Consider the following 25,713-nt stretch of genomic DNA (forward strand, 5'->3'; position numbering starts at 1 on the left):
CAGAAACTGTGCCTGGTGCTCCTGGTATATCTATGAAAAAGACCACTGTGGTCTTTGCCCCCATGGGCAATCTATGAGAAAGACTAGAGACAGGTAACAACAATAAATAATGTGAATTGTGGTAAGTCTTTTAAAGGAAATAAACAAATTCCTGAGATAGAGAATAATGGTACAGTATAAGGGGAGGATACTTAAACAGATTGGTCAGAAAGTTTTTCTGAGAAGGTGACCTTAAAGCTGAGATTTTAAGGAGGAAAATATCTTTTTGAGACTTTTTTTTATAAGAAAGAAAGGAAGGCAGCTATTTTTCCTATACTGTTATCTCTTTTTACTTTAGGTCATAAAGTATCCACAAATACTTCCTGGACATTTCCATCCTATATGCCTGGCACTGTACTTGTTTTACAGGAGAAAATTAATAAGAGGAATCGTTTTGATTTATAGGTTTTGTAGACTAAGAATGTTATTTTTCTGCTCTTCCCCAACCTACACTGTCTATTCTCATACGAACAGGCATGATTTTGTCATCAGGCAAAGCCATACACAAATCTTGCTATTATCAAGACTAGCTACTATAAAATACTCTGAGTTGGCTCATTTGTAAACGAGCTAACAATACCTGGTTCCAACTTATAAAGAGGATTAGATAACATTACTGGAAGCAGAAGTAGAAAAGAGTAAGTAGTTCAACATACAGACCTGGGTTTGCTAATTTAGTAGCTGTGTGACACAGGGAGTTAATCTGTGATAGGGAGACAGGTGGTTATGAAGATTAAATGAGATAGCATACAGCAGGGGTCCCCAAACTACGGCCCCCTGAGGCCATTTATCCGCCCCCGCCGCACTTCTGGAAGGGGCACCTCTTTCATTGGTGGTCAGTGAGAGGAGCATAGTTCCCATTGAAATATTGGTCAGTTTGTTGATTTAAATTTACTTGTTCTTTATTTTAAATATTGTATTTGTTCCCATTTTGTTTTTTTACTTTAAAATAAGATATGTGCAGTGTGCATAGGAATTTGTTCATAGTTTTTTTTTATAGTCCGGCCCTCCAACGGTCTGAGGGACAGTGAACTGGCCCCCTGTGTAAAAAGTTTGGGGACCCCTGGCATACAGTATACATAGCCCTTCCTCCTCATACATTCCTGGTTACACGAAGGCACCCTTCCAAATTCCAGTGCAGAAATTTCCTGAGAAAGGAGTCATGAGAGAAACACACTCTCATTCATTTTTTTCATTCAACAAAATTGGCCGAACCCTATTTTATGTTAAACGCTATTTAGTTGGCCTAACTTTCAATACTCAATTTAAAACAAAGTACAAGCGTGATAATGGGAGAAAGTGCCTCCCTTTCTTATTTTTACATCCAGGTCTCCGAAAACTCGTTCAAACACCTCTACTTTAGGCTGGGTCCAGGTCTCTCCCTTCCTCCCCCAAGGCGGAGCCATTCCGGGTCCGCCCTCCTTTTCCCAGCGTAGGCCCAGCCCTCTAATGGTTTGTTCTTCATCCGTGGGCCCCTCGGGACACTGCCCTCCGGGCACCCGCCCAGCGACACGCCTCCGCCCCCCAAGTCCCTGCAAGCTCCACCCGCAAGCACAGTGCCCATTCCGCACTTGCTCGTTACCGCGTTCTGAGCGGACAGTACCTGAAGGCCACTTCGCTTATTCCAGGTGAAAATGGACCCTGGGTACCCGCTCAGAGCCAAGAGCAGTTCGTGGATCATTCCCACGGCGGACCTCGAGTCCCTATATACGTTACTCCTTCCAGCGCCCTTTCAAGCGACCACGGAATCCACTGCTCCCTTCTCGACAAGCGCACAGGCCCCTGGCTCCAATGGTTTCTCTTGAAACTACCCGCCCAGACGACTACCGTGGGAGGAACAGACGGGAAGCGGGGAAAAGAATCGCGCGTCGCGTCCCGGAAGTGCGCCGAACTGACTGGGCCCACCCGCTCACTCCAACCCAGGCTCCGCTGAAGTACAAATCGCGGTAGCTGGCTCTGCGCATGCGCCCCTGGCGGTCAGGTCGCCCGCTCGGACTTCCGGTTTAGGAGCTAGGCTACACAGCTGGAGAGGTGGGCCTGAGGCCGGTGGGGGGGTGGGCGAGCTTGGCTCCCGGGCAAAGATGCGAGTAGGTTGAGGGACAGCTCGACAGAGACAGACAGACCCAGAGGTGGGCCCCCGAGGGTGCTCTCAGGCACCTTAGCCTGGAGGAGGGACCACGGCTGCGAGAGTGACCTGGCCGGAGGGAGGGAAGACAAAGAGGCCGGAACCCCACACTCGCCGCTCCCTGTGTCCAGAGCTCCGTGCCCACGAACCGGGCGCAGCACTCGGATCTCCTGGCTAGCACCCAGCTCGTCCTTAGAAGACCCATTACTACTGCACCCTCGGACTCCATCTTTCCACCAACTCAGTGCGACTCTCCCCAAGCCCACCCACCCTCGCTTAAGGAGCCAAAAACAACTTCTCTCAATTGGGAGGTTTCCCGTCAGTCGTTCCTGAATATTTGCTGAGAGGCTACTTCTACTGTGAGGAAAAACAAAGACCGAGTGAGTATTGAGTACTTTATTTTTGTCTGGGGTGGGAATTGGTACTTGAGAAGTCGGAGGGAGCAGCTCGGACGTAGAGACAGACCCTGGGGAAGGACTGTGAAGGTACTGGGGAGATCAGCTGCGACCCGTTGGACAGAGGCTTTTTAGAGCAGTGGTCCCCAACCCCCGGGCCGCGGACCAGTACCAGTCCGAGGACCATTTGGTACTGGTCCGCAGAGAAAGAATAAATAACTTACATTATTTCCGTTTTATTTATATCATGTTTTATTTTTTAAAAATGACAGATTCCCTCTTACATCTGTCTAAGACTCACTCTTGACGCTTGTCTCGGTCACGTGATACATTTATCCCTCCCACCCTAAAGACCGGTCTGTGAAAATATCTTCTGACATTTGTTACAGACCAGGAGACAGACCACAGCAAACCCAAAGTGAATTTTATAAGTTTTATTGCAAACCTGCGCAGGGACTGCAGGCAACCCACGCAAGGGAACACTGCAGCCCCGAGCTTCTAAAATGGCTCCTTTTTATAGGGTGGCTATCTAGGCTGAGCAAGCAAGTAGCGTTTACAAGGGCGGGAGAGGTGCGGTTAGCTGACCTCATTCTTGGCTAAGTCTCTAGGGTAGGGCTTCCTTGCTGCTGGGTACATAGAGTTCAGTGGAAAATATTGCTACATTTCTAACGGTTGTTTATCTTTTGCCTTCAGCCATGTACTGGATGTACTCAGTTTTCATGGCTGGTGGCCGGCACCGCTTGTCCTAAGATGTCACGACATAAACCGGTCCGTGGCCCAAAAAAAGGTTGGGGACCACTGGTCTAGAGCAGGATGGTGACTTGCGTTTAGATACTGAGCTCCAGGTCTCCCATTTGGCCAGAGGAGCTAAATGGGATCAGATTTAGGGAATAGGGAAGAAGAACAGACTACTATGTTTTCTCTGCAGTTTCCCCAGCCTGTCCTGGGAAGTCGCACAGATACAGCTTTTTTTTTTTTTTTTTTTTTGTTGTTGTTGTTGTTGTTGTATTTTTCCAAAGCCAGAAACAGGGAGGCAGTCAGACAGACTCCCGCATGCGCCCGACCGGGATCCTCCTGGCACGCCCACCAGGGGGCGATGCTCTGCCCATCCGGGGCATCGCTCTGTTGTGACCAGAGCCACTCTAGCACCTGATGCAGAGGCCACAGAGCCATCCTCAGCGCCTGGGCCAACTTTGCTCCAATGGAGCCTCGGCTGCGGGAGGGGAAGATAGAGACAGAGGGGAAGGAGAAAGGGAGGGGTGGAGAAGCTGATAGGCGCTTCTCCTGTGTGCCCTGGCCGGGAATCGAACCCCGGACTCCTGCACGCCAGGCCGACGCTCTACCACTGCAGATACAGCTTTTTAAATTCTCTCCATGGCTTGCTATCCTGAAGTTGGTGCTACCACTCGGGTGGCCATGTGGAGTGTATATATGGGAAGTCAGGCCAACCCTGGCAAGAGTTTAGATATGTAAGTATATTCCTTCTGATAGTGCCATCTCTCTCTACCCTAGGAGGAAACTTCTCACAGAGGGAGACTCATCTGCAGGTGATTCTCCAAGGACATGGGAAGATAGGTGTAAGCCCTGGAACCCAGACCCTTAAGTGGAGGGAAACTGCTTTCTGCTGTGAAAGATGGCCAAACCCACTCTGAGAGAGACTAGCACTAACTCTGAGACCTTCCGCCAGCGCTTCAGGAAATTTCACTACCAGGAAGTAGCTGGGCCCCGGGAGGCTTTCAGCCAACTATGGGAACTTTGCTGTCGGTGGCTAAGGCCAGAGGTGCACACCAAGGAGCAGATTGTAGAGTTGTTGGTGCTAGAGCAGTTCCTGACCATCTTACCTGGGGAGATCCAGAAGTGGGTACAGGACCAATGTCCAGAAAGTGGAGAGGAGGCTGTGGCTCTCATGGAAGATTTAGAAAGACAGCCTGGAAGACCTGGATGTTCGGTGAGAAGGGAAGGGGAATTCAGAAGTGTGACTGGGCAGGGTCAAAGATAAGGGGCACAATCTTTCTTAGTAATGCTTATTATACTTCTGGTCCTGGAACAGATAACTTTCAGATACAGCTGATCTGGAGATGCTACCTGGGTGTATCTTTCCTACCCTGCCACCATGAGATATTCATATATTCATAGTTTATTTAATAGGGAAGAAAGGGAATTTAGTTTTTAGCCTGTAGTTGGGTTTACTAGTTTGATCTTTTCCTTCTGGAGTTCCAGCTGTTCTAAGTGAACAATAATGGAATAGGAATGACTTGTTGGCTGTTAACCACCACCACCCTCAACCCTAGCCATATCCCAAAAGTATGGTGGTCTTTTTGGGGGGATATTACATAACCTCCTCTGGGAATGCCCTCATTATGACCTTGCAGTGACAATTAATGGGGGTTGTTTCTAGGTCACAGTCTCTGTGAAGGGGCAGAAAGTGCGCTTGGAGAAGATGACACCCTTGAAATCATCACAAGAGTTATTAAGTATTCGGCAGGAGTCAGTGGAACCCCAGTCCAGGGGTGTACCCAAGAAAGAGAGGGCAAGAAGCCCAGACCTGGGACCACAGGAACAGATGAACCCAAAGGAGAAGCTCAGACCTTTTCAAAGGAGCGGTGAGGAGTAGATTCATGTGGGAAGATAGGGTGCCATTATAAGTTGGGAAGTAGGGTTTGTAAATAGTGAGTGGGAAAGGGATTTCAGGAATGAGTGGCAAATATAGAGTATGTTGGGGACCTCCTGAAGGTGTATAGTTTAGCTCTCTGCTGCAGTAAATAGTCTTATATTTCCTCTTTTGATAAGTCTACCAAGGAATGATTCCCTAGTTTTTATCAGAACTATGAACTATTTTATTTTCTCTTGGTACTGATACTAGTTCAGTATTTTCTAGATACAAATCTTCTATACTTGAAAGTACATCTTCCTTTTAATCATTGTCCTTCTCTGAAATAAACTGTGTTTGTTCTTTAAGCTTTTCCCAGAAGCTCCATTATTCAGGCACACTAAGTTTTTGTTACTCTCCCTTGGAAACTTTAAGTTCTCCAAATATGTCAATCATGAACTAAATTATGTATATATTATTCCAGTGAGGGTCTGATAGGTTGAGGCAGAGTAAGAATTTTACTTCAGAATTGCACTGTTTTCTTTCAGTATAGCTCAACTAATTACTTGATGATTACTGTACACTTGGTAATTCCCGGGACTCATAACCTTCCCCATAGTTTTTGCGTCTAGTGCTAGTTCTTGTACATGATTTTGTAGAGCTTGTTTTTCTTTTTACTCTGTTGAGGTTGTTCTGAAATCTGATCTTATCATCCCAGACTCGAGCCTTCTCAGCCAGTTTGGTAATGGTCTCTATTTAGTAATCCAGATGCAACCACCCCCCCTCCCTTTTTGTCTCAGTCTTCCAAAACAGGTATATGGGGGGGGGGGGGAGCAGTCTAATAAAATCCTAGACAGATGAAAAAAAGAAAGCAATTCCTCACCCCCACACACAGGCTTATAGAATTTACCAGTTTTTGAACCCCTACATGTGCTCAACACCTTGCAAGGTATTCTGCAATAACAAAAGATGCCTATCCTTAAAGAGCTTATAATATGATCCCGAACATAGTAGCAAACATAAGTATGTGCTGAACTGTACTGAATGAAAAAATGCTAAACAATGACTGTTACTCAATTGTGAGTACAATAAGGGTTTGGCAGAGTAGAAGATGAGGGAGGGCTGTAGGGAAGGCTTCATGGGGGCATTGGCAAATACAACTTGACGAATGTGTTTAATTTGGATAGGAGAGGAAGAGTCTGATATGAGTGGACAGTGCATAGTAGGCACTCAAGGTGCAGCAGTATAGCATGTGAGCTGAGGAAGCAAGAGCCTGGAGCTAGGTAGAACAGTGTCTGCTGTAGTATACTGAGTGTGAGAAGGGGAGGAGCCTAGACTTAGATGGTGGCAGTAGCAATAGAGGACATACTAAGGGAAAAACTTTGAGACCTTGGTGACTGAGTGTGACGGAAACAGATGAGTTGAAGATGATTCCCCCACTCCCATTACCTTCCCCGTTGAAATCGGTTTTTCCAGTCCCAAGTGGAGAATTATAGGAGACAGGAGGTAACTGTTCCCATCAGTGCCATGACCTGCCTATAAGGGGTCAGGAGAACTAGGGAGCAATTTGGAACAGAATTATCTGCTCTGTACAACAGAACCTTTTCCTCTTGTCAGCCTGCTCTGGAAAATAAAATATTTATCATTTATTGAGGTTTCAAGTATTTTCCCTATTTTCTTCAACATACTGAACTTTCAGAAAATACTTCCTTAGATATTCTTTATTTTTTTTAATTTTATTTATTTTTTACAGAGACAGTGAGTCAGAGAGAGGGATAGACAGGGACAGACAGACAGGAATGGAGAGAGATGAGAAGCATCAATCATTAGTTTTTCTTTGCGTGTTGCAACACCTTAGTTGTTCATTGATTGCTTTCTCATATGTGCCTTGACCGTGGGCCTTCAGCAGACTGAGTAACCCCTTGCTGGAGCCAGCGACCTTGGGTTCAACCTAGTGGGCTCTTGCTCAAACCAGATGAGCCTGCGCTCAAGCTGGCGACCTCGGGGTCTTGAACCTGGGTCCTCTGCATCCCAGTCCGACGCTCTATCCACTGCATCACCGCCTGGTCAGGCTCCTTAGATATTCTTTATAAGCCTCTTGGCTTAAAAAAAAATGCCGGTCTGAACTCAAGAGATTTTTTTTTAATGATCAGTCCAAACTATGATGTTCTTTGTTTGCTTCCCTGCAAGCAGGATTTCCATTTCCTAAATCAGCTGTGGTCTCCAAGTTGGAACAAGGAGAGCCTTGGATCCCAGATCTGGGCTCCAAGGAAAAGGAATTCCCAAGAGGTAGTGTCACAGGAGACAGACAAATACATGTTGACCTGTTACCATCCAAGAGAGAGAAAAGAAGCTGGGTGGAACAGGATCCCTGGGGCTTTGAGGACGAGAAGGTGGCAGGAGTGCACTGGGGCTATGAAGAGACCAGAACTCTACTCGCAATTCTTAGTCAGACTGAATTTCATGAGGCTCTCCGAAACTGTCATCGAAACAGTCAAGTATATGGGGCTGTGGCTGAGAGGCTCCGGGAGTATGGCTTCTTCCGGACCTTGGAACAGTGTCGGACCAAGTTCAAAGGCCTCCAGAAGAGCTATCGAAAAGTCAAGAGTGGCCATCCACCTGAGACTTGCCCCTTCTTTGAAGAGATGAAAGCCCTGATGAGTGCTCAGGTCATTGCCCTACCCAGTAATGGCCTGGAAGAGGCAGCCTCTCATTCTGGTCTTGCAAGCAGTGATGCTGAGACTGAGAAGCCAGTGCCAGGGCGTTGGCAGCATGAGGAGGGAGAAGAGGCCATGGCTGAAGAATCTGACAGTGATGAAATGGGCCAGAAAGCCACTTCCCAGGACCCCAAAAACTCGACTGCACCTGTCCTTTTCCGAAGCCAAAGTGGTAAGAAGCTTTTCTTCTTGGGGTTTTGGGATTAGACTTGTGTTGAGACTGGATGTGGAGTCATGAGGCTTAATGTCACCTACCAGCTTTGTCCCTTAGCAAAAAAAGAGGTACTTCTCAGTTCCATGTGTATTTCATTCTGTGGGAAAGACAGTGATAATAGGGAAGTAGGGAACAATTTTAGTTATTTTAAAGAAATACACTTAGCAAATTCAAGAATCCTGAAAAGGACTATCATTGTTTCCACTTCTTTATTAAAATATCTTTTTCCTGATTATAAAATCATTGAAGGCTGTAAAAAAACTTGGTACTGTTTTATCTTTGAGAAGAACTAATATTTATTGAGCACCTTTTGTGAACTGGTGCTTTATTTGATCTTTTATTCCCCTGAATCTCAAAGTCAGTTTGTTATATGTTCCTTTTTACTTAGAATAGCATAGTGAAGGATGGCCCAAAGTTGGGGAAACATTTCCTGAGTCTCCTATGAGATTCGCAACACAATGGCATTTTAAGAGGAATGAGAAGTCCTGCAGCAAGAAATCTTGTTTAACACTCTATGTTGAAATATTATTTGCCTGTGGAACAGTTTTGTAAGTATCCTTTATTACTGTTGATGTAATTTCTATAGCCATGTTGTTATGGAAAGGGCAAAGTACTAGTCAGGAGACTGTTTCTAATCCTGAGCATTAATCAGTTGCGTGCCCCTGACAAGTATCTGACCATTTCAAAGTTTGTTTCCTGAACTGTAAAATGGAAAATGGCAGCAGGACTACATCTGTAAAGTTGTATGTAGTTCAATTGTGGATAGTGATCTTTTCCTTCCATTTTTTAAATTATATGTGATGTTACTTTAGTTCTGTTCTAGTGTTCCTATCTTCTTTTTCCTTTTTTCTTCATTTTTTTTTTTTGTCATTGGAATAAATGTGGTGAATGTGGCATATGTGCCAACTGCTATAATTTTCATTATCTTTTCATCCTTTCCCACTACTTTTTCTGCCTTCCAGTTATTCCCCCTATTTACTTGTAGTGAGTGGAGGATAATTGAAACAATGTAAACTCCAGCTGGCTCTCAAGTGGGAGACTCTTAATCTCCCTTCCCTCTACATTGGTTACTTTCAGGGAGCAGGGTCTATAATCATCCTGAAGTACTGCCCAAGTGGGGCGGGCAGCACTAGCATGTGTTCAGGCTAGGAGATGCTTTCTGTTCTGCTTCCTTCCTCTTTCTGGCTTCTGCCAGACCTCTCCTAACAAAGGATTTGGCCTGTGACTATCACGTCCTTATCTTGTACCTTTTCAGATCTTTGTTGTTGGTCTTGTTTTGTTTTTGTTTGTTTGTTTTTTGAGATGTGGTAAGTGAAGGGCCATAATAGGGATTTGGCAGCAGTGTGATTTTAAAAGACTGTTTCTTAGGTTTTTGAGTCATTCTTTGGGAAGCAAATGATAGGATTAAGGAATTGAGGCTTTAAAGTCCTGGTGCTGAAAATTGTCTTCTTGTGGCAGGTGTACACTGGGGCTATGAAGAGACAAAGACTTACCTTGCAATTCTTAGTGAGACTCAGTTTTATGAAGCCCTCCAGAACTGTCACCGCAATAGCCAGTTGTATGGTGCAGTGGCTGAGCGGTTATGGGAATATGGCTTCCTTAGGACACCAGAGCAATGTCGGACCAAGTTTAAAAGCCTACAAACCAGCTATCGGAAAGTCAAGAATGGCCAAGCATCACAGACCTGTCCCTTCTTTGAAGAGATGGATGCTTTGGTGAGTGCCCGGGCTGCTGCCCCACCCAGTGATGGACAGGAAGAAGACACAGCCTCTTGCCCCATCCAGGAGACCAGTGAGGCCGAAGCTGAGAAACAAGCTGAGGCAGAAGAGGCCACAGAAGATTCTGAGGATGATGAACAGTATACTGAGCTACCCTCAGGGGCTCTCATGGCACGTGCTCCAGTCTTATTCCAGAGCCCCAGTGGTAAGATCCTTTTATTCCATGAAGGTCTAATAACAAAGGAGAGGGAGTGGGATTTAGGGGAAACAAAACAAAACATCAGATTGAAACCTCTACACCTATCTCTTCTCCATGTTCCCTGTCTATTAAAGCCGTTCAATGAGGGGATATAAATTATTCACCTGACTTGCCCCCTCACACAGCATCAAACCAAGATGGTTACAGACTAAGTTTGCTGTCATCTACCTGTGAGGTGCTAGGTTCTAGGTAGTTTACCCAGCAGGGAATCCAGAATTTAACATTAGCCAAGTAGCATGTCATGTACCCATAATAGGATGAAGTTGATTTTAAAACTTCATTCTTATTTGTTTGTTCATCTAGTTTCAGCTTACCAGCTAGATTTCTGCTTTATACACATATTTGAAAACCTGGTAACCTCTTTATTCAAACACACTATGCAAAGGTCTAAGATTTCTGATGGAATTGACCCTTTGAATCTTAGCTGCTACATAAGGAAGAAAATACTTCACTCAGTCTTCCCTCCTTGTGGGAGGAATAATTCTGATTTTGGAGGCAAAAGTAGGTTAAATTACCAGTCATCATTACCTAAAAGGTAAGTCATACGTAAGGATACAAAATAATAAGAAAATAATACAAGTATGTAATAATTAATAAATAATACAAGAATAAACTCTTTTGCATACTCACAACTATAAACCTACTTTTACCATCCCTGTATATGTATGTGAATCTGAACTCTGTTGTTTATAAGCTGAGTAACTGGGAGCAAGTTTTTAATCTGTAAGTGTATTTATCTATGAAGACCTAATTGAAAGGTTGATAAAAATCAGTTACCTTGGTGAAGCACCTAGCACAATGCCTGTGTGCACAGTAAGTATTCAATAGTAGTTTTGTTCTCCAAACGTTCTTTAGATTAGCATTCTTTAAGGGTGTTCCGTGGAGCATCAGTTCCATGAGGGTATTAATATAGTCCACTAAATAATGGCTTCTAGGTTTAGGAAATACTATCTAATTCCTCGTGGAGGATCACATATTTAAGGTATGCTGAGATTTCATTTAATCTGATGAACCTCTATGGGGCATTTCTTAAGCCTGGGCTTGTAGGTAAAGATACTGCTTTGGGGGTATATATACAGGCTGCTGACAGTCTTCTTTTGCTCTCAGATTTAGTCCAGGAAATTTGGGACCCAGTTTATCTGAAATATTTGAAATTCTGTAAATTCAAACTAAAAATCTAAAAGTATCTGCAAGTTCACATAGCCTACCTAGGCCTGTGGAGCCTTGGGCATTAAAGTATGTGATTTTGTAATCACATTTAGTGATTACCTTTCTATAGGCAAAGAGAATGCTTTTAGTGAGACACTTCCTAGCAAAGTTCTCTCAGAAGGCCTTTTGTTCTTTTAAAGACATCAAGTATATTTCTACTCTGTTTTTATTCTCAATATACATTGGGAATTTGAGCAGAAGAGGTCTTTTTAGATAAACAAGTTTCACAGTTTTCCTGGACATTCCCTTCTGATCCTTTTAGTTACTGGCAAAGAATATAAACTAGAATACCATAATACACCTGAGATGAGGCAAAAATACAGCATTAGAAAGTATCTTTCCTGCTTAAACATGGTGATAATTTTAAATTTGCTATTTTTTTCTTGTTATACTAAGATTTTCTGAAGATCCTGGAATCCGGAAAGAGTTAAAAGAATATACCAATTAGCCCTATGTAGATGAGAAGCATGTGATAGGTTATTAAGGAAAAAAGCAAAATACTAGAATTTTAATAGATGGTAATGATTTGGGATCTCGAATTCCTTAATTTTTATATGTAATTATCTAATGTGATACTTAATTTACCTTGGCAAATAATAATTGAGGAAATGGCTAACTTTAAAAATTCTATTCTCATATCAGGTTTTGAGGCTGGATTTGGGAATGAAGAGAATCTAAAACGAGATATTTCTGAGGAAGTACAACTACATAGGACATTACTTGCAAGGTCTGAAAGGAAAATTTCCCGGCATCTTCATCAGGGTAGAGGCAGTGAGAGTGAATGTAGATCAGGAAGACAGTGGGAAAGGACCCCAGGGAAGAGAAGAGGAAAACCCATACTCCCAGAGAGGAGTTTAGGTAAAGTTCTAAGTCATCAAAGACCTTACTTGGAAGACAGACCCTATAAATATCTTAGATATGGCAAAAGCTTTGGTCCAAACTCCCACCTCATGCATCAGATATCCCATCAAGTGGAAAATCCATATAAATGTGCTGACTGTGGGAAAAGCTTCAGTCGGAGTGCCCGTCTCATTAGACACCAGAGAATTCACACTGGCGAGAAACCTTATAAGTGTCTTGACTGTGGGAAAAGTTTCCGTGACAGTTCAAATTTCATCACCCACAGAAGAATCCATACAGGAGAGAAACCATATCAATGCAGTGAATGTGGAAAATGTTTCAATCAGAGCTCAAGCCTTGTAATTCACCAGAGAACCCACACAGGAGAAAAGCCCTATCAATGTGAAGAGTGTGGACAAAGCTTCAATAACAGTTCTCATTTTAGTGCACATCGGAGGATACACACAGGAGAGAGACCCCATGTGTGTCCTGATTGTGGAAAGAGTTTCAGTAAGAATTCTAACTTACGTGCACATCATAGAACACACACAGGAGAGAAACCCTATGAGTGTCATGATTGTGGCAAGAGTTTCAGTAAGAGTTCTAATTTACAGGCACATCATAGAACACACACAGGAGAGAAACCTTATGGGTGTCATGATTGTGGCAAGTGCTTCAGTAAAAACTCTGCTCTGAATAAGCACAGAGAAATCCATACACAAGAAAAACTTCTGACACAATCAGTGCCTAAGTAAGCCGCTGAGGGTTAAAAAAAAAAGCCTCAATAAATGTATTGAAATTGTTTGCAAGTCTTTCAGTAGTGAGATCCATCTCCTATTCTGTGCTCAACTAGTTTAGGAAATACTCTAGGATTTACCCCACCATTTGTTCCTGTTTCTCCTGGATCAAATACCCGAGGCAGTCATCTTAAAAATGAAAAGATTTCAATCCCTCTCCATGTCTGCATCTGAACTGACAGATGCCTCTTAGTGCCTCTGCTGTTCCCTTTAATAAAGGACACAGTAGTAGGTCCTGTGAGTTTGACATATACCCTTCTTTTTTTTTTTTTTTTTTTTTTTGCAGGGACAGAGAGAGAATCAGAGAGAGGGATAGATAGGGACAGACAGACAGGAATGGAGAGAGATGAGAAGCATCAATCATCAGTCATCAGCCTTTCATTGCGACACCTTAGTTGTTCATTGATTGCTTTCTCATATCTTTCTCATATGTGCCTTGACCAGGGGCCTTCAGCAGACCGAGTAACTCCTTGCTGGAGCCAGCAACCTTGGGTCCAAGCTGGTGAGCTTTTTGCTCAAGCCAGATGAGCCCGCGCTCAAGCTGGCGACCTCGGGGTCTCGAACCTGGGTCCTTCCGCATCCCAGTCCGATGCTCTATCTACTGCGCCACCGCCTGGTCAGGCAACATGTATCCTTCTTTACTCATCCTGTTACTCAGCTGCATTTGGAGTGGGAAAACCTATCACAGCAGCATTTCAGGGAGAAGTTGTGAGACTTTTCTCATTGAGTAGGTCTAGCTCTTTATACAGTAATGGAAATACAAAAAAAAAAAAAAAGACTTTTTGTTCACTTAAGCCTGTGCCCAGAGTGAAATACAGATTGTAAGTCCCCAACTTACATTAATTTGACTCATGATGGTGCTAATGTGATACACAGTCACAGCAGAAACTGTCTAGGCTAAGGTATGATGTTTGGTAGGTTAAGGGCATTTTTGACATTTAATATATTCAACTTATGAAGGGCTTATCTGGATATAACCCCATCATAAGTAAAGGAGCATCTGTATTTGTCATACTTCATTTTCTTTATAGAAGATGAGCTTAATGTCCATCTTGGTTCTGACCTACGAATCTTTTTGTTAAAAACCTAGGTGTTCTATATGGGAAACAATGTAAACCTGTATAAATACAGAAGTGTAAACCCTGAATTTCTTAGTTTTTTCCAAGTCTAAGAGCTGGAATAGAAGAATATTACATTTATAACATCTAGTTTGGTTTTTGTTTTTTTTTTCTGTTCCAATATCATCTGCCCCTTGTGGTCCAGAAGCCCAAAGAGCAAGGCAGTTGGATGTGGTGATCAGGAAAGCAGTTTAAGCTGCCAATAGGGCCCTGGTTGGATAGCTCAATTGGTTTAGAACATTTTCCTGATACTCAAAAGTTTGCTGGTTTGATCCCTGGTCAGGCATATATAGAAACAGATTGATGTTTCTGTCTGTCTCTCCCTTCCTCTCTCTAAGGGGGGGGGGGGGAGATATATATATAATATCAGTATTATAAAGCTGCTAATAGGAAACTGTCCATATTCCACATACTCCAAACACCTAGTCTTGTGTTAGGTACCCCATGGGTGCTCAATACTAACCAATGAGTAGAAGCCACTGCCACATTCCCATGAATTGGGAAAACAGACCACGCCCACAACTCTAATAACAAGGACAGATTATCTTGGGTCAGTTGAGTTGCCCATAAACACACAGATGTGCATTATTTAACTGTATACATCTATTTTTAAAAGCAGCTCTTCAAACATAAGTTTAATTCTGATCTTTATAATCAAATCGTATTGCACTAATTGCCTATATTTTCATAGTAGTATGATTAGCCCTGTAGAGCACAAGTTAAACAGTCCCTGTCCTTACAATCTCAAATGACACTGACATGGACAAATAATAATTACACATGTATAGTTGCAACAGCTGTAAACCTAACAATACTACTGCATAAATGTTAAGGTCTGATGTATTAGCATTTGCTGTCAGAAAAATCTGGGAGGTATTTTCTTTATGCAAAAAGGCTTCATGAAGCAGGAAGTGTTCAAAGGAGGGAAGATTATGGGGTAAATTAGGGTAGGATGAACTTTCCAAATTGAGCGCTGAGTGGGTGAGATATGGGGACACTAGAAAGCAAGGTATTCTATGCAGAGGGCAAAGGAGAGACTATAAGGTTACACAAAACTTGGAGCAGCACAAAATTTGAGGAACAGTATGATACAGGCTCTGTCAGAGGCAGAGAAAGAATCGCCTTAGCTGAAACATGGACTGCCAGAGGCAGAACAGGAGGTGATGCTCACATCATCTATAGTAAATCAGGTGCTATGCTGTACTTGATAAGGAGACAACTGGCTGGTACTGGAGAAAAAGAATGAACGTTTACAGCAGACTAGCCCTTATAGGAGACAAGGGTCAGAAACTGTAGTGTCTTGAGAAGATACTTTGATGGGCAGCTCAGGAAAGAGGAATATGAACAGATGGCCAAGGCCTAGGTTAAATAGCTGTTTCACATTCTATTTAATTAGAGTCCTGTGGCTAGAATATGATCTGGGAGGACAATGAGGAGACAAAATATTCTGTAATTCATAGCTTAGTGTTAGATGAGAGATTAATTAGGGTTCTGTTGTTGAGGGGTCCTAGTACAAAGAATCTAACATTTACTAGGAATTAAAGGGAGATGGTATATCATTATATGGCCTAAGCTGACAGGAAGATACAAGAAACACCAGTCTAAAGCAATGCTTCAGGATCTGAGATGGCTTAGGAAGTGTATTATAATGTTTTTTATAAAAATGAGAGATGACTACCTTTAATATATCTATGTATAGTCTTGTGGGAAAATATTGGTTGGGGTATCAACTGATATGACTTCTGGTTCCAGATGTCTTATGTGTAAGTCAGCCTGCCTCCAATTCTGTAAAGCAGAATAATGTTTACACCTTAATCTTCCTCTCAGGGATACCATGTTAATAAAAATTATATCTATAAAGTGTACAGTGTTTCTTCAGGTATTTTAAAATATATATATGTGCAAATTAGATTAAGTTGTTGCTAGTAGGAAAAGATAAATCTTTACCTGCTTTTTTAGGCTCCCTGTTGTAGGGTTACTAGGAGAATGTCTTCTGAATTTTTATGTTTTATGCTGAGAGATTAGAATATGGTAAAAAAGAAATCGGAATGAAGATCCTTCCTTGGTATTTGTATCTATATCCATTAAGATTCATCATGGAGAGTGAGTTTTATTTTAAAAGACCCAGTACCAGGACTAGTACTCCAACCACTAGATGAAGAGAATGTGCAAAAGGAATAGGGCAAAGGCAAACTCTTACTGGGGAAAACCAGTTCACCTCAAACTACACTGCTCACAAAAATTAGGGGACCAGGGAATGTGCAGATACCAAGTACTTTCAGCCTTTTGTATAGTGCATTTTCACCAATGAAATAAAAGTTGGTTTTGCATCTCATTTGCATAATTGAACAACTTTCTTTGACTTGTCATTTGCTTTTCTGATGTTCTTGTTTAATAAAATAAAATGCTTTTTTTATTGCTTCATATTCATTTTGAAATATCCCCTAATTTTTGTGTGCAGTATATTATCTGCTACCCAGTCTGCCATTCTTAAGGATGGAAGAAGAAAGAAATAATAGTCTTCAAACATTCTAGGAAAGAGAAACCAAGCCCACTGCTGGGAGAGGGAATATGTATATCACTACCTTTTAATAACCAAAAGACTTTTGTGGGGACAAACTGGGTGGCATGGGTGGCAAAGGAAGCAAGAATGCATTAGCAGTAGCTGGGCAGTCATGTCTATTCCCGTCACTTGTTTCCCCTAGTGCTGTTATTTCTTTTTATTTTCCCCATGCTATCCTTTTTATTGCTTGCGTCAATGCTATAGAACTTAAGAACATATACTGTATTCCCCATGTATAAGAAAAGCACCCTTTCCCAAAAACTTAGGGGTCTAAAAACTGGGTGCATCTTATATAGTGGTTGTCAAGTCATTTAAGAAGTGTGGCATTTCAAATGCTATAGATGGAACTGAGGATGAGACAATATATGAAGACTGATTTGTCATCAGACACAAATGAGGACAAGCTAATGGAGAGACGTTTTGACAGTGATGAGGAATTGTATGAATTTTATGATGACTAAAACTTGAGTTTAATAACTTTATGTAATACATTTTTTCAAATTTTGGGCCCCAAAATTAAGATACGTCTTATACATGGGAGCACCCTTAATACATATGTTGCTGGCTATTTCTCTTTTACTATAATCTGAGTGTAGAGGCTGAGTCTTGTCAACTCCATAGAGAACCTTTTTAATGCTGACAATATAGGAAGGGAAATGAGATATGAATGTAAGGATGGATCATTTCTCTCTCCATTATTCAATTTAAAATCTAAAATGAAATTCTTATTCCTATGTACTCAAATAACTATCCATTGAGATGCATGTCTCAAAGTTTTGGCACATGAAATGTTATTGAGTATTCTGTGACATCATGGTGCTTAAAATCACAGATGTTATATGGAGACATTTTAAATTCCTCCTATATCCATCATGGGTTCTTTCAGAAACAAAACTTTGGAATGACTGGAAGTCAGATTAAAGGCCAAAATTAGAGAGTGGGAATGGAGTTATAATAATGAGAGCAGGAAATAGAAGCCTAAAGTACCCGAGAGCTCCAGAAACATCTGGCCAGCATAGCTCTATTATGTCCAAAATAGGAGAAAGGTATGTATGGTAGGAACATTAAAAAAACAACAACAGTAACTTGGTTCCAGAGGAATTAATCATGAGAAGGACAAAGCTAAATCTCAGCAGCTAGCTTTACCTGTCACCTAAAGTAGATTAACCCTAAATACTGGCTATTTACAAATGCTCATGGTATGCAGCATAGCCTAAAGTCAACAGTTTTGGGGAATACTTATGTGTAGAGAGTCTGATTACAGGAGGCATAACAAAATACAGAGCTGTTCTCAGAATCTGTTTTCCCCTCTTCTCCCCTTATTTTGACTAGTAATTCCAAAACTTTTCCTGATGAGAAAATACTTTGAATTTCCTGGTTTTATGATCACTAATGGAGAGGGGCTATTAAGTAAAAATCAGTGGGAGTTTAGTTAGTAGCAACGTACATGTCCCTTCCAGTAAGCAGCATGCAGGTAAACTAAAGACCACGGAGTCTGTTAGTCCATTTAAGACATTTACTGAACACCCACCATGAGTAAGGTACTAGTGATGGAGCCCATGCTCCTTGGCTGCTCTTCTTCAAAGGGAGAGGTGTATGGTTTAGTAAAAGGAATATGGCAGGAAGATCTTGGTTGCAACACATACTCAAAAGTAATTCACCTCATTACAGCTTAAAAATGTAACACTTTGGGCTTCAGATGATTCCACTTTTTCTTCAGTTCAGATCTGGTGCTGTCAGAAGCAAAGATGTAGTCAATGGATTCATAAGACAAATCCCATACTTGAGACTGGGTCAAATTAAAATTTTCAGTTGCCAGTTGGTACTCTTGGGAAAGGTGTGTTGCAAAAACACCCTTATCATCGGTCTGCCAATATAAGCAAGAAAGTTTTAAGATGAACAAGGAAATGACTTTTAAAAAAAGCAACAACAACTTTTGCTTAGAGTATTTTCCTATACACCATACTTCTTTTAAGACTCTAAAGAGGGGCCCGTAAATGCATCCTTGCCCATCTATAAGTAAATGGGCTTGTTAACCCTTACAAAACAAAACAAACACCAGAGTAGTGCTGTAACTGTGGCTGCATGTTAAAATCACCTAGGGAGCTTTTAAGACATATCTATGTGCAGGACTACCCCCAGATCACATAAAGCAGAAATCTCAAGGTCTAGATATAACTCTTTTTTTTAATGTTCCCATAGTTACTGTCCAGGACCCTTTCACTTAGAGCCAAACCATAGTCACCCTGGCCCTTTGCAGCCTCTCCTGCCCCAGTCCCCCCACTCCTCTATTTGGGCCCTATTATGCTCAGGCATGCAAAGCAGTCAGCTAGGTAGTAAATGTCTGACCTAATGCAACTCAGGGACTACAAAGGAGCAAAATACTTCACACAAAACACCTTACACAGATCACAGAAGGATGGGCGATGCGGTACCAGAATCCAAAATGATGCTGGGCATAAGAAGGAACTGTCTGACATTTGATGTTTGAGGTCAAACAGAGTTCTAGACAAAAAGGAGGGAAAGCCTTTTATAAAAGCAGGTAAGTAGACTCATTCATCATGTAGATACATGAGACATCTTTCCAAACTATGCTAATTTTCAGTAGTTCATTATTTATAAACTTGACCTTTCCTTATGTGTGAAAATGTATAGTTCAATTAATGTGACTGTGTGGGAAATATGTGCAACTTACAGCAGCAACTGGGCCAGGCAGGGGGTCAATATCCCCTTCAGGCCATGTGCTTCCCCCTTTCTTTTACCAACATGGAAAGGAAAGGGGAGTGTAAAAGCCAGTCACCATGAAGGAGCCAGGGAATTATCTGAAGGGTTGCTACACTTCTCCCTGGTTTTAAAGCAGAGAATAAAATAAAGGTACAATAATGGCAGCACTGTTTGAAAGTTACATCATTATAAAAAGACCAAGAGTAGAAATGGACCTCTTCCATGGCTTCAAAGAAAACCCTAACCTCCTTTACTCAGACAACCATCCAATCGCTGCCTGCTGCAAGTAAGTCCATCTTACAATGACTTCTACTAACAAATTCTTGCTTTGAAACACTCTCAGGCTCTCCAGGCAGAGTCAAGTCCTTCACCGACTTGATGAATGGTGTCTGCTCCCTGGGGTAAGGCAGCCTCAGCACAGGGCCCCTCAGTCCAAGGAACGGCAAACTCAACCTGTCCCCTCTCTCTGTTGGGAACAGAGCTGAGCCCCCCACAACAAGTAGGATCTCTATTACTGTGGTTTCCATTTTCTCTACTTTTGTTTAAAAATTTCCTCATTAAAAAGAAAAAAGCCTTGCCCATTAAGAATTGCTGAAAATTCTATAAAGTTTAAAAATATGCATACCCACACAAGTGTTTTCACAAATTGGTAAATTTGTAAATTCAATGAATTTATCATTCAGTAAAATGGATTTTAGTCAATTGATTCTTTCCCTCTTCAAAAAGGCTTTCTTTGACCATCCCACTGAAAGTGGTTGTTATCCCATCATTATTTTATCAGCCTGTATAATTTTCTTCAAAGAATTTAATACTGATAGAAAACATCTGTCTCTCTTACCTATACTAGAAGTTTCTTGAGAAAGCTGTTTGTCTGTTTTGTTTACTGCTCTATTACGAGAAATTTGAAGAGTGACTGGAACAGAGTAGGCACTTCATAAATATATGCTGTTTAACAAAAACAGCCCCAGGTATATACCTATAGTCAAACAAGTGTGGAACGATCAACAGACATAAAAGTATACTTTGAATTTTCCATAATTCTTAAGTTTTAAATAAATATTACACATTTTCATAACACATGCTAATTTGGGCAGTTATTTCAAAATACTACCTGCCCCTTATTCCTAAGCCCCTTATATAAAACTGAGTTCCAGAAACTGGGGAATGTAACAGAGAACAAGACAGACAAGGGCCCTGCCCTCATGGGGCTTATATTCTAATGGGAGCTAAAACTTTGTATTACATAAATGAGGCTCAGAAAGCACATACACCATTCATCTTTTACTTTCTAAATAATATTTATGTATTTAGAACAAAACTTCTCTACATATGGGTTGCAATCTGGGGGCTGGAGGCAAAGGAACAGAGGGTTGTCCAGAGGACCTGAAGTCCTAAGTCTTACCCAGTGGTATCTGGTATTTCCTCACAAAGTCCACCAGATCCAGGGATCCTCCCTCAGAGGAGTTGAGAAATGTCCCATGCCCGATTCTATCAGGAAGTAGATCCAGGAGTACTTGTGTTTCTTTTTTGGTGTTTGGAATCTAAAAAAGGGGGAGAGAGGAAGTCAATAACCTCTTTCAGTGTTTTTACAGTCAGAGGGACAAATAGGGACAGACAGGAAGGGCGAGGGATGAGAAGCATCAATTCTTCATTGTGGCACCTTAGTTATTATTCATTGATTGCTTTCTCATATGTGCCTTGACCGGGGGATGGGGGCTACAGCAGAGCAAGTGACCCCTTGCTCAAGTCAGCAACCTTGGGCTCAAGCCAGCAACCTTGGGCTTCAAGCCAGCGACCTTTGGGCTCAAGCCAGCGACCATGGGGTCATGTTTGATCCCACGCTCAAGTCAGTGACCCTGCGTTCAAGTGACCGTGCTCAAGCCAGATGAGCCTATGCTCAAGCCAGAGACTTCGGGGTTTCAAACCTGGCTCCTCCATGTCCCAGTCCAACGCTCTATCCACTGCCACTGCCACTGCCTGGTCAGGCTCAGTGATTCTTAAAAGTACTTTCTTCTATAGCCAGGTACTTTCTCCTTGAGAAGGTAATGTAAACATTCTAGAAAGCTGAACAACTGATATCTTCGCAGCTATCTTTTTTTTTTTTTTTTTTTTTTTTTTTTTTGCATTTTTCTAAAGCTGGAAACCAGGAGGCAGTCAGACAGACTCCCGCATGCGCCCGACCGGGATCCACCTAGCACGCCCACCAGGGGGCGATGCTCTGCCCATCGGGGGTGTTGCTCTGTCGCGACCAGAGCCACTCTAGCGCCTGGGGCAGAGACCAAGGAGCCATCCCCAGCGCCCGGGCCATCTTTTGCTCCAATGGAGCCTCGGCTGCGGGAGGGGAAGAGAGAGACAGAGAGGAAGGAGAGGGGGAGGGGTGGAGAAGCAGATGGGCGCCTCTCCTGTGTGCCCTGGCTGGGAATCGAACCCGGGACTTCCGCACGCCAGGCCGACGCTCTACCACTGAGCCAACCGGCCAGGGCCCCAGCTATCTTTTTTGCCTTTTATATTCCCATTCATTTCCCAATTTCTTCCAATGATAATTATAGCCAATAATAATAATAATAATAATAAACACTTATTAAGGACCTACTTTATGCCTTTTGTACATTAATTTTCTGTTAAACCTCACAAGGATCTTGCAAAGAAGATAGAATTAAAGCTCAGAAAAAGTAATTTTCTTATTTTTTTTAGATTTTATTTATTGATTTTAGAGAAAGAATGAGGGGGGAGGAGTGGGAAGTGTCAAATCATAGTAGTTGCTTCTTGTATATGCCTTAATCAGGTAAGACTGGGGTTTAGAACTGGTGACCTCAGCATTCCAGGTAGACACTTTATCCATTACGCCACCACAAGTCAGGCAAAAATTAGTAATTCTCAAAAACAAAATCCCACAATTCCATAGGTATATATGTTCTATGCTGTGTATAATGTATTCATATATGTATACTAGAAAAAGGTCTGGCCTGATCAGTGGTGGCACAATTAATAAAACGCTGATCTGGAATGCTGAGGTCCCAGGTTTGAATCCCTGAGGTGACCAACTTGAGCATGGGCTCATCTGGCTTAAGCACAGGCTCACCAGCTTGAGTGCAGAGTTACCAGCTTGAAGCCCAAGGTTGCTGGCTCGAGCAAGGGGTCACTGGCTCGTATTGAGCCTCTGGCACCCTGTCAAGGCATGTATGTGTAGTAATAAATGAACTAAAGTGACACAACAATGAGTTGATGCTTCTTATCGCTCTCCTCCCCTTAAAAAAAAAAAGGTCTAGAAAAGTATTAACACAAAACTGTTAACAGGATCAACTTGTGAGCACAACAGAAATAGGAATAGGGCCCTGGCCAGGTGGATCAGTGGATAAAGTATTGACCGACACTCCAGAGTTTGATCTCTAGTCAGGGCACTTATGAGAAGCAATCAGTGAGTACACAACTAAATAGAACTACGTGAAACAACAAGTTGATGCTTCTCTCTCTTGCCCCCTGCCCCCATGTCTTGCATATCAATAAAAAAAATAAAAAACAAAACAGAACAAATGGGAAGGGGACCTTTCATTCTTTTTCCCTTCTACGTGAAGAGTTCTCTCCACTTGGATTTTCTTCAGATACATATAACTTTTGTAGTTAAAAATACAATGTATTTTAAACAAAAGTTTTCCAAGGTCATACAGCTAGTGAATGACAGAGAGAAGAGTGAAATCTGCCTCCATCTGACTCCAGGGCCCAAACTTGTTCCACACACAGTGTGCTCATGCTTTATTTTGACAAGGCTAGCTACATACATACCACAACCACCATGAAAATGTTTAGCTGTGCTTTTTATCTCCTAAGAGCCTAAAAAGCAAATACCAATAATGCAGTGAAATGAAATGTTTTGTATACAATGGATCAACAAGAAAAGAACAGAAACTAAGGTAAAGAGCTTTGATGCTGTGCACAAGGACCAGAGATAACTGGGTACAGTGACACAGACTGGCTGTTTCATTATATTGACCAATTGCCTCAAACAGGTATTAGGTCAGCTAGAGCAGTGGTCTTCACCCACCCTATAATCATTGGGTTGATAATCTTCATACAACATCAGGGTGGTTAACTCGTTAGCAGCCCAGCATGAATTTTCTGGCAGACGGGCACTGAGACTGGTGGTTGAAAACCACTGCACTAGAGGGTGTCTTAAGAGTGACTTTTTGATCAGAGTGTGGAAACATGGAAAGTAAATTTTCAAAATTTTTATATTATTTATTGATTTCCATGGGGGGAGGGGAGGAGAGAGAGACAGAAACATCGATCTGATCTGTTCCTGTATGTTTCCTGACCGGGGATCGAAACTCTGTGCTTTGGGATGATGCTCTAACCAACCAAGCTATCTGGCCAGGGCCAGAACTTGGATTTTAAGTTGTCACTAGTTAACTGACACATTGCTTGTAGACATAAAAACCACTAATGAGGCCTGACCTGTGGTGGCGCAGTGGATAAAGCGTCGACCTGGAAATGCTTCGGTCGCTGGTTCGAAACCCTGGGCTTGCCTGGTCAAGGCACATATGGGAGTTGATGCTTCCAGCTCCTCCCCCCCTTCTCTCTCTCTGTCTCTCCTCTCTCTCTCTCTCTCTCTCTCTCTCTGTCTCTCCCTCTCTTCTCTAAAATGAATAAATAAGGCCCTGGCCGGTTGGCTCAGCGGTAGAGCATCGACCTGGCGTGCGGGGGACCTGGGTTCGATTCCTGGCCAGGGCACATTGGAGAAGTGCCCATTTGCTTCTCCACCCCCACCCCCTCCTTCCTCTCTGTCTCTTTCTTCCCCTCCCGCAGCCAAGGCTCCATTGGAGCAAGGATGGCCCGGGCGCTGGGGATGGCTCCTTGGCCTCTGCCCCAGGTGCTAAAGTGGCTCTGGTCGTGGCGAAGCGACGCCCCGAGGGGCAGAGCATCACCCCCTGATGGGCAGAGCATCGCCCCCTGGTGGGCGTGCCGGGTGGATCCCGGTCGGGTGCATGCGGGAGTCTGTCTGTCTCTCCCCGTTTCCAGCTTCAGAAAAATACAAAAAAAAAAAAAAAAAAAAAGAATAAATAAATAAAAAAAATTAAAAAAAAAAACCAGTAATGACAAGAAGCTCCAATTTTTTCCTTAATATTTAAATCATGGTGCTATTCAAATGCTATACATTACCCCATCTAATACTGAAGATAACCCAAGAGATAAGTAGACTAAGTATTACTTCTTGCATTTAAGAAACAAATTCAAACTCATCGAGTTATAATATATTATGTACAACTTTTTGTATGTAAAAAAAAAAAAGAATAGGAAGAAAGTAAGCCATCTGTAAAATGGGGGAAAGTATAGTCGAGCCTCTTGTTTGACTCACAGGGACATGCTTAAAAAAGTGACTGTACTCTCACCATTATCTGTACGTTACCTGTCACTTGCTCATGCTGCCAAGAGCTGGGGACTGATGACAGGCAGCTAGCTGATCTCCCTGCTGAGCCTTATAAAATGATGATAAGCTACTTCCTCTCTTGCCAGTGCAAGTGATACATTCAGATCCCATCCCCTACAAAAACAAGTGAGATGAACTGGTGCTTCTGGAGATGTCAGCTTGCCAATAACAAAAACAAAGTCGATGATGCAAATTCATGCATCTTTTTTTTTTTTTTTTTTTTTTGACAGAGACAGAGTCAGAGAGAGGGACAGACAGGCACAGACAGACAGGAAGGGAGAGATATGAGAAGCATCAATTCTTCATTGCAGCTCCTTAGTTGTTCATTGATTGCTTTCTCATATGTGCCTTAACTGGGGGGCTACAGCAGACCGAGTGACCCCTTGCTCAAGCCAGCGACCATGGGTCAAATCTATGATCCCATGCTCAAGCCAGCAACCCCTCGCTCAAGCTGGTGAGCCTGTACTCAAGCCTCTACGTTCCAGTCCAATGCTCATGCATCTTCTTTAGCAAGATGTCATGAAGCTGTCTCTAAAAGACACAGCTGTACTGGAAATTAATAGCCATCCTCCCAGGAACCACAAAACCAGTAACATGAGGGACTAAAGCAAGTCATGCCTTTATCATTATAATTTACATTAAAAAGTATTTCTACTTTCCCTTTCTAAAAATGTTTTTTCCAAGCCACTTATATTTTTACCCATTTAAAGAAGATGATTATTTTCCATTGTAATCTACTGTCTCCAGCCTTATTTTACAATCTTACTTACCTCTGAAAGATGCAATGCCAACTTCAGACCTGCTTTTTTTGCTTCCAAAAGAGGTTCCAAGAAATCTTTTGCTTGTCCTGCCTTTAAGATAAAAGTTAAAATGAATATGTATGAGAACTCTGGGCAAACTGAGGAACTGGGTACTCTGTCCCAATACACAAAGGATTTAGAATAATTACAGAAAAAAACCAGCAGATTGATTCATTTGTA

At 42.3% G+C, this 25,713-nt stretch overlaps 3 protein-coding genes across 5 annotated transcripts in view; 1 reads left to right on the forward strand and 2 right to left on the reverse strand.

The window, feature by feature from the left end:
* Positions 1 to 1,771, reverse strand: part of TUBGCP4 (tubulin gamma complex component 4) — a 53,476-nt gene extending 51,705 nt beyond the window's left edge. Inside the window, exon 1 of the mRNA XM_066343290.1 lies at positions 1,643 to 1,771. Coding sequence (XP_066199387.1) covers positions 1,643 to 1,720 — 78 coding nt within the window. The 5' untranslated portion in view covers positions 1,721 to 1,771. The remainder of the gene's footprint in view (positions 1 to 1,642) is intronic.
* A 636-nt stretch (positions 1,772 to 2,407) lies between these two features.
* On the forward strand, positions 2,408 to 15,886 carry ZSCAN29 (zinc finger and SCAN domain containing 29). 2 transcript variants are annotated; one of them, XM_066343286.1, is made up of 6 exons: positions 2,408 to 2,544; positions 4,072 to 4,507; positions 4,958 to 5,162; positions 7,343 to 8,038; positions 9,539 to 10,003; positions 11,909 to 15,886. In XM_066343286.1, the coding sequence occupies exons 2-6, from the start codon at positions 4,193 to 4,195 to the stop codon at positions 12,859 to 12,861; spliced, it is 2,634 nt and encodes an 877-aa protein (XP_066199383.1). In that variant the 5' UTR covers positions 2,408 to 2,544; positions 4,072 to 4,192; the 3' UTR covers positions 12,862 to 15,886. The 2 variants fall into 2 exon arrangements, with proteins under 2 accessions (XP_066199383.1, XP_066199384.1); XM_066343287.1 differs by lacking the exons at positions 2,408 to 2,544; positions 4,958 to 5,162 and having other exon boundaries at positions 4,074 to 4,507.
* The window catches only part of ADAL (adenosine deaminase like), a 35,136-nt gene continuing 17,467 nt past the window's right edge, over positions 8,045 to 25,713 (reverse strand). Inside the window, exons 8-12 of one of the 2 annotated variants that reach the window (XM_066343293.1) lie at positions 25,504 to 25,584; positions 20,711 to 20,849; positions 18,989 to 19,089; positions 18,246 to 18,451; positions 8,045 to 8,177 (exon numbers count right to left, since the gene is read on the reverse strand). In XM_066343293.1, the coding sequence (XP_066199390.1) occupies positions 18,257 to 18,451; positions 18,989 to 19,089; positions 20,711 to 20,849; positions 25,504 to 25,584 (516 nt within the window). In that variant the 3' untranslated portion in view covers positions 8,045 to 8,177; positions 18,246 to 18,256. Of the gene's footprint in view, positions 8,178 to 13,159; positions 18,452 to 18,988; positions 19,090 to 20,710; positions 20,850 to 25,503; positions 25,585 to 25,713 lie in introns of those variants that run through there. The other variant, XM_066343292.1, reaches the window with a different exon arrangement.

This window comes from Saccopteryx leptura, chromosome 6 (genome assembly GCF_036850995.1).
Source record: "Saccopteryx leptura isolate mSacLep1 chromosome 6, mSacLep1_pri_phased_curated, whole genome shotgun sequence".
NCBI classification, from domain to species: Eukaryota; Metazoa; Chordata; class Mammalia; order Chiroptera; family Emballonuridae; genus Saccopteryx; species Saccopteryx leptura.

Coding starts and splice junctions, on each gene's coding strand:
- ZSCAN29 (XM_066343286.1), top strand. CDS start 4,193: ATGGCCAAACCCACTCTGAGAGAGACTAGCACTAACTCTGAGACCTTC. Junction 8,039..9,538: donor CCTTTTCCGAAGCCAAAGTG/GTAAGAAGCTTT, acceptor TTCTTGTGGCAG/GTGTACACTGGGGCTATGAA. Junction 10,004..11,908: donor CTTATTCCAGAGCCCCAGTG/GTAAGATCCTTT, acceptor TTCTCATATCAG/GTTTTGAGGCTGGATTTGGG.